Source organism: Microtus oregoni, unplaced genomic scaffold (genome assembly GCF_018167655.1).
Source record: "Microtus oregoni isolate MIOR12 unplaced genomic scaffold, Mior012 000003F_ref0000135, whole genome shotgun sequence".
Taxonomy (NCBI): Eukaryota; Metazoa; Chordata; class Mammalia; order Rodentia; family Cricetidae; genus Microtus; species Microtus oregoni.
In genome coordinates, this window is record NW_024543062.1 from 24,068,940 (window position 1) to 24,076,810 (window position 7,871).

The window sequence follows — 7,871 nt, forward strand, 5'->3', positions numbered from 1 at the left end:
TCTGATCCACCTGCCTCTGCCCTCAAAGTGCTGGGATTAAATGTGTGTGACACCATGCCTGGTCCATCCTTGCTCCATCCTTGTTTTTTTTTTTGTTTTTTTTTGTTTTTTTTTTTTTTTAGGTAAGCTGATGTTCACAACCATTTCATCCTCTCCATTGACATTATCTTGTTTGATTTCTTTTCAGATCCCTAAAGTTTCTTCCTTTGCCTTCAAACTAATGGCAGCTGACTGTGCCCTATAGAGGGCACAAAGCAATGTCTGCAGGCCAGTCCACCAGTGCGCACCCCTGTTTACAGACAGCTGTCAGAGTCCTCGTGCAGATGAGAGCTGCCCTCCTAAGAAGGACTTTAAAGAAGCAGCTGTTCTTGATGGCAGAGCTGTGCCACCTTCCTTTTCATCCCACTGGGAAGAAGGAACACCTGGGAAGTCCATGAGCCAGTGTGGTCTGTGGAGGCCACCATGGAGACCTAACTAATTCAGGGAAGAACCAGAAGGGCATCTATAACTGACTTCTAATTCTACATGGTTGTCTCTGACTGAAGCGCTTTGATATTTTAACAGCATGAGCAACAGCAGAATGAACTTTTATTAACCAAACAATAAATTATTTTAAATAGCGTACCAAGTTGTATGGACTGTACATTTGTGTATACAAGAAAGTAGGTGTTTAGGCTAGTGTGCCCTAAGGATTTCTACTTGATGTTCGCTCTCAGAAGGGGACGCCTACCTTGAACCTGGTGTGTAAAGGGAAAACAGTTCATTCCCTGTGGGTTCTTCAGCTGGTATGTGTGATCACTGCGCTCAATGGAAAGAATCAGTGTGCCCTGAAACATGAGGCACAAGAAGACTCACGCTCTTCCTTGGAAAGCCCCATGTCTGAGTTGGGCACAGGCAGCTCATGCTTCCCTGTCCCGACCTCGGGAGCGATCTCAGCTCACAGGGTAATCTGTGGTCTTGGGCTGTGTAGAGCTGTGGGGCTTCCCAGTCATTCATTCAGACACACAGAAATCTTTAATAAATAAATAAATAAATAAGACACACAGGGTTGTAAATCTCATTCCAGGATTTTATTTATTAAACACTTATTTAATTTTATTATTTTCATTTTGTTTATGTTTATGCTCAAAGAGTCATGGAATCCTTGGAGCTGGAGCCACAGTTCTGTAACATGAGGGGCCTGCTTGTGGGGTTTCTGTCCCGCCCGGTACCCCACAGCCGGCAAGTCCCAAAGAAAATCACACAGAGGTCTACATAGTTTATAAACTGATTGACCCATTAGCTCAGTGTTCTTATTAGCTCTTGTAACTAATATTAACCCATTATTCTTATCTATGTTAGCCACGTGGCTCAGTACCTTTCTCAGCCAGGCAGGACAAATGTTGTTTCTTCGGTGGTCTGGGCTGGACTGCAGAGGAATGGGCTTCCTCCTTCCCAGCATTCTCCTATTCTAATTATCCCACCTCTACTTCCTGTCTGGGTGACCTGCCTATACTTCCTGCCTGGCCAATCAACATTTATTTAAAACATGATTGACAAAATACAGATAATTCTCCTGCACCACAGTTCATCATGAGCGGGTTTATGAAAGTGCTGGGAACTGAACTCTGAACAAGTAGCTAGGGCTCTATATACCTGTTAAGCCAAGTCGCTAGCCTTCCTACTCAACCCCTTTTTTCTTAGAGACAAGGGCTCACCTGTTTTCTTTGTATTCTGTACTGAGGTGGAATTCTAAAAATAAATACAGAAACAAACAAACTAATTTCTCCCAAGAAAAACTTGGTATTTCCTAAAGCCCTGGAACTCACTCTAAAGATCAGGCTTACTACAAATTTACAGAAATCCACCTGCCTCTGCCTCCTGAGTGCTGGGATTAAAGGTGGTAGATCTCAAATAATTGATGAATTAATTAATTTAGGCCAGTTGAGAGACAAAGTCTTTTGTGGTCTAGGTTTGTTTCTAACTCATTACATATCTGAGAATGACTTTGAACTCCTGATCATCCTGCCTCTGCCTCCCAAGTTATGGGGTTGCAAATGTGTGTGTGTGTTGTCTGCACGTACATCTGCACACCAGAAGAGAGCATCATATCCCATTCTAGATGGCTGTGGGCTGACGTGTAGTGCTGGGAATTGAACTTAGGTCACTGCGTCTGTGTAGGCAGCTCAAGCTGCACCTGCTGCTCCCCAGACCTGTCTTGGGCAGGGCAAGGCCTGAACTTTAGGTGGGACAGGAGCGGGGATGGCTTTGGGGGTAGAAAGGCAGAGGACTGGGCAGCTGTCCATTAAATGAAAAGAGAGACTGAGAACCATGTAGCCTACACCACCAATTAGACATTTTACTGCTAATTACAGTTAACCAGGGAACCAGGGATTAGCCTGTCTATACCTGTGGGGTCCTGTGATAGAGAAATGGACAGGAGAAGACGTGCTATGTTTTCTTTGTAGCACAAAGGCTGCCATGTACTTTAGGGGGACAATTACCCTGTGGTGTGTGTTTAGGCACAGTGAAGACTGGAAGCCCACCAGGATGTCATCCTGCCTTCAGGCCATTTACAGTCAGTCCAGTTTGCTTTCCTATATCTCACTTCCTAGAATGAGCACACAGCAGATGCTCTTTGAGTCCCACATTTTAGGGCCAAGGTGTGGCCTTTAGTGCCCATGTGACACTGCTTCTTCCTCTCTCCCCTCCCTTCTCTCTGCTTCTCTTTCTTTCCCTCCCAACACCTCCCCTCCCCTCCTCTCCTGTACCTTTTCCTGCCTCATCTCTCCCCTCTCCTTTCCCTTTTCTGTGTCTTCACCCCTACCCCATTTGTATCTCATGCTGGCTACTTCTCCTCCTCCTCTTCTTTTTCTTCCTCCTCTCCTCCTTCTTTTGTTTCAGACAGGGTTTCTTTTTGTAATGTTCCTTGCTGTCCTGTAACTTGATTTTTAATCCTTGGTTGTCCTTGAACTCTAGAGATCTGCCTGTCTCTGCCTCTGCCTCTCTACCCCAGAGTGCTGGGATAAGAGGCATGGCTGGGCTAATCACCCACTGTTGACAGAGGTTTCTGTCCCATCCTGTCCTGTAGTCATTCAGTCCCAAAGAAACACACAGAGGCCTACATTAACTATAAACTGGTTGACCTATTAGTCAGCCTTTCTTATTAACGAATTCTTACATCTTACATTAACCCATAATTGCTGTCTGTGTTAGCCACATTGCGTGGTACCTTTATCAGTGAGACATTCGCATTTTGCCTTCTTTTGATTTGTCTGTGACAACTGTAGACTGAGCTTTTCCTCTTTCCAGAATCCTCCTATTCTGGCTACGCTGCCTATACTTTCTGCCTGGCTACTGGCCAGTCAGCGTTTATCAAACCAATTCAAGTGACAAATCTTTACACAGTACAAGACCATTGTCCCACAGCAACCCACTCTTCAGGGTGCTCCGCTAATGACAATGTCTTTCCTGTTAACCTTCAGTTTCCAGGGCTAGGTGAATGATGTTCTCTGAGGATCTATTTATGTTTGGTAGACAGAGAAAACCATCACCAATGCTTAGCTCTTTCTATAGGTGCTTTATTGGAAGGCACAGTGTGTAGTGAACACAACCTGTCAGGCAGCGGAGGTGTAGGCAGTAAGTGAGGTGAGAAGTCTAACAGAAGGTGTTGTCGCCAAAGCCTTTGAACGTCGAGTCAGAGAGTTTCCTGAAGATGCAGATGGCAGCGTTGCGGTCACAGTTGCAGATGGCATCCTGACAGGCATTGTTTTTATCTGCAGAGAATCAAGAAAGGGAGTTGAGTGGAGCTATGACCCTGCTCGCTGCCGTTTGTAGGCAAAAGGAGCTGGTGGCCCTCCCATAGGTGTAGACTTAGGCTTGAGAGACAAAGCAAACTAAATATATCGGTTCGGCCAAATTGTTGAAACACATTTATAATAAAAAAAAAATCATCCCAGCACTTGGAAGGCAGAGTTAGGTGGATTTCAGTGAATTCAAGGCCAACCTGGTTAAAGATATAATCTCAGTAAGCCAGGACTGTTACACAGAGAAAGCCTGTCTTGAAAAAACAAAAAAAAATATTTATTGTGGAGCTGGGGAGATGGCACCATTGGCAAAGCAGTTGCCATACAAGCATGAGGGCCTGACCTAGGATGCCCAGCACCCATGCAAGATTCAAGGTGTGGTTGGGGCATCTGGAACTCTATTGGGAAGTGGGGAGCATGGATCCTCAAAACTTGTTTGACAGTCAGCGTAGCTAAAGGTGAGCGTTCTGTTCAGTGAGAGCCCCAGCCTCTAAAGACACGGTAGAGAGTGACTTAAGAAGACAGGGGATGCCAACTCATTCCTATACAGGAAAATAAATAATCATGGATATTTAATCCTAAAGCCAGGAGAACGACAAATATGAACACCCACTTCTAAAATTACACAATTTAAGACAATCCTCCTACCTCTGCCTCCCAAGTGCTGGGATTGCTGATGTGAACCACCACACTCAATGTATGGGTTCTGGGGATGGATCCAGGGCTCTGTGCATGCTGGGCAAGCACTCCAGCAGCTGAGCTGCATTCTCAGCCCTCTGAACCTCTCCTGTAAGTGGGAATGAAAAATCTTGCCCAGCGTAGGCATTTAGTCCAGTGTTTGTCTTGTAGCTCATGATGTAGCTTTCAGTTGTTTAGTAAATATGGAATCAGTATAACCCAGCAGCTAAATGGAGAGACTCTGGGCAGGCAAGATGGCTCAGGGGAGAAAGGTACTCGCTGCCAAGTCTGAACACAAGTTCCGGCTCCAGAGCTCACATAGCAGAAGGAAAACAGACTCCTGCTTGTTGTCCTCAGCCTCCACACCTGTGTTTGGCACAGGCATGCCTCCCAATATATAAAATCTTTAAATGTTCTTTAAAAAAGCATTGGAATGATGTAGACCTGTTTTCCAGAACTAAAAACCATTACTTCTAAACTTGGTACCCTTGGGCAAGTGGCCAAGTCTTCCTCATCTTTCTCATCAATATCCTCATCTAAATTTAAGTATCTACATAATAAAGTTGTGGTGATTCAAATGAGATGAAAGTAATGATCGCTAAATGTTGACTGTCCTTGTTACTTCCATGCCCCTTCAAAACATGCCCAGGGCCAAGGAGAATCCAGAGTTCCCGGAGGTAACCCTACCCCTGCAGATGAGCTTCCTCCCAGAGCAGAAGTAATAATAGGGAATGTCATAGCGGTTGTCTTCGTAAATTTTACAGTCTCCAAGCTTCTTCGCCTCTTCATAGCACCTTTTATGATTCTCGCAGCACCTGGGGAGAGGAAGGAACAGCCGAGGCTGAGTGAGGACCCACAGGAGGTCAGTTCTCACTTGCAGTCTCTCTCAAACATCTCAGGATAATTTAAACAACACAATGATCCAGAAGAAATGGTCCCGAGGCTTGATAATCTCTGATTTCCATTAGCACATATTTATTGAAAGCAACTTGTGTGTGGTTTCTTTCTGTCTTTCATTCCAGTACTTGGGAGACAGTGGCAGTTGGTTCTCTGAGTTTGAGAAAAGTCAAGGATACAAGAGTAGATGCTGTCTCAAAAATGATTTTTTTTGATTTTTTGAGACAGGGTTTCTCCGTAGCTTTTTGGTTCCTGTCCTGGAACTAGCTCTTGTAGACCAGACTGGCCTTGAACTCACAGAGATCCGCCTGTCTCTGCCTCCCAAGTGCTGGGAAAAATGATTTTTTTTTTGAGACAGGGTTTCTATGTAGCTTTTGGTTCCTGTCCTGGAACTAGCTCTTGTAGACCAGGCTGGCCTCAAACTCACAGAGATCCGCCTGCCTCTGCCTCCCGAGTGCTGGGATTAAAGGTGTGCACCACCACCGCCCGGCTCAAAAAATGATTTTTAAACAAAGCTGCAGGAATATAGTGAAATTATAAATTCTCAAGATTCGATGACCTTTTAAAGCCGAGGCTGACACTTTGATGGTGGCTGTGGTGGCCGTGCCCTGGTCTGGAGCCTGAGGACAGCGAGGCCCACTCTTTATATCTCACAGTTCTGCTTTCAGGGACCTCTAGACACAGGGCCCTTCTGGACCAATTTCTTTATATGACAAGACACTTCTTGAATATACATGCTGAGTGGTGATGCAGGCCTTTAATCTGAGCATTCATGAGGCAGAGGCAGGGAGATCTCTGAGTTCAAAGCCAGATTGGTCTCTAGAGAGAGTTTCAGGACACCTGGGGCTACACAGAAAACTGCTGTTGGGAAAGAAACAATACATAATAAATAAACCAACAAAACACGATGTTTGTTGAATATGCTGACTTCCTGTTCATACCTCATGAGAGGCTGTGTTTGTGTCCTTTCCCCATCCCAGTGCAGATGATCCAGTCCCCACCAGGTGGATCACTCACCTGAATTTATGAATCTCATGAGGGCTGATTCTTAGGAGTCCGGGACATAAGCAGCCAAATGCTCTGTACACCGACAAGGGATGAATGGTCCTCGAAAAGAAATTTTTCTCGGGTTCATGCACCAGTGTCTCTAAATCACTCTTGGGATTACATTCAAAGGCATTTCCAAACCTCTTCACAGCCCGACGGCTGATGCTGTGTGCAGTAGCCCCTGCTGTAAGAAACGCACAGCACATTCCAGTAAACCCCACTTGGCTCTACCCGGGGTCTGATGCCTGCCTGCCAGCTTCCTCCTTGACTCCTCCCAGCTGCTGCGTCCGGAGAGTGGTGAATAGAGGCAGGGGTGTGTGTGTGTGTGTGTGTGTGTGTGTGTGTGTGTGTGTGTGTGTATGTGTGTGTGTGTGTGGTGTGTTTTTGTGCACGTGTGTGTGCTGGCCTGCACACAGGGTGGCAAGCACACACTTGGGAGCACTCAACAATGTGACACTACACAAGAGGAGGTCAGAGGACAGCTTTAGGGAGTTGCTTTTCTCCTTCCACTATGCAGGTCTTGGAGACCAAACTCAAGTCACCAGGCCTAAGCAGGAAGGTGTCTAACTTTTTAAGACAAGGAGTTGCCCTGTAACTCAGGCTACCTTCAGACTCTGTGGCATCCCTGTGGCCTCAGTGTCCCAACTGTTAGTATTATAAATGTGCACCACTGTACTGGGCTGGGCTGATGCTCCAAGACTAAGTTCTAAACACATTGCCTTTTGCCTTGCTTGCCTTCTCATTTTCTGACTGTAAGGGCGACAGTGGCCACACTGTGAGCTTCCCTGTGGTCCCTGTGTTGAGGAGCTAAGAACACTCTGCAGTCAGCAGGCAATTACCCAGCAATCCAGCCATCTCTTGAGTTTGAGAACTGCCCCACTTTTACTCAAGCCCAGGTGAAACCGGCCTCAGCCAGCAGTGGGATTCATCACAGTTCTAGCTGAGACCTTGAGCCAGAGAAGCAGCCAACACCTGCTATTGTTTCACACTGGAGACTCAGAAGGAATCTGTTGTCCGACCACGCACAGCTCATACACAAGGCTAATGGTCAGATCACTATATGTAATGTCAGCACAAGACATAACAAACTGCTCATCAGCTGAGGAGCAGGTAAATGAGAAGGGATTCAGTGTGCAGTGGGATCCTTGGTACCCATTAAAATGAAGTGTACAGATGAGCACACACTGTAATCCCAGCAATCTGGAGGCAGCGTCAGGCACCTATTTAACTCTAACGGTTTGAAGGTGTGGGCAGGAAGGTTTCAAGTGCGGGCAATAGTGTTGAGCTGGAGGAATCCTGATCCACATGTTAAGGTCATATAAAATAACAGTAAGGGCTGGAGAGATGGCTCTGCAGCCAGGAGCACTTGCTGAACTTGTGTAGGAAGGACCCAGGCTCTGGTTCCAGCACCCACGTGGCAGCTCACAATTGTCTATGAGCTCAGTTCTCACAACCTTCCTCTGG

At 46.1% G+C, this 7,871-nt stretch overlaps 1 protein-coding gene across 1 annotated transcript; it reads right to left on the reverse strand.

Moving 5' to 3' along the window:
- Positions 1–3,636: 3,636 nt before the first annotated feature.
- Positions 3,637–6,613, reverse strand: LOC121445937 (phospholipase A2-like). Its single transcript, XM_041648112.1, has 3 exons — positions 6,378–6,613; positions 5,151–5,278; positions 3,637–3,755 (listed from the first exon to the last, which is right to left on the reverse strand). The coding sequence occupies exons 1-3, from the start codon at positions 6,611–6,613 to the stop codon at positions 3,637–3,639; spliced, it is 483 nt and encodes a 160-aa protein (XP_041504046.1).
- Between the last annotated feature and the right edge of the window lie 1,258 nt (positions 6,614–7,871).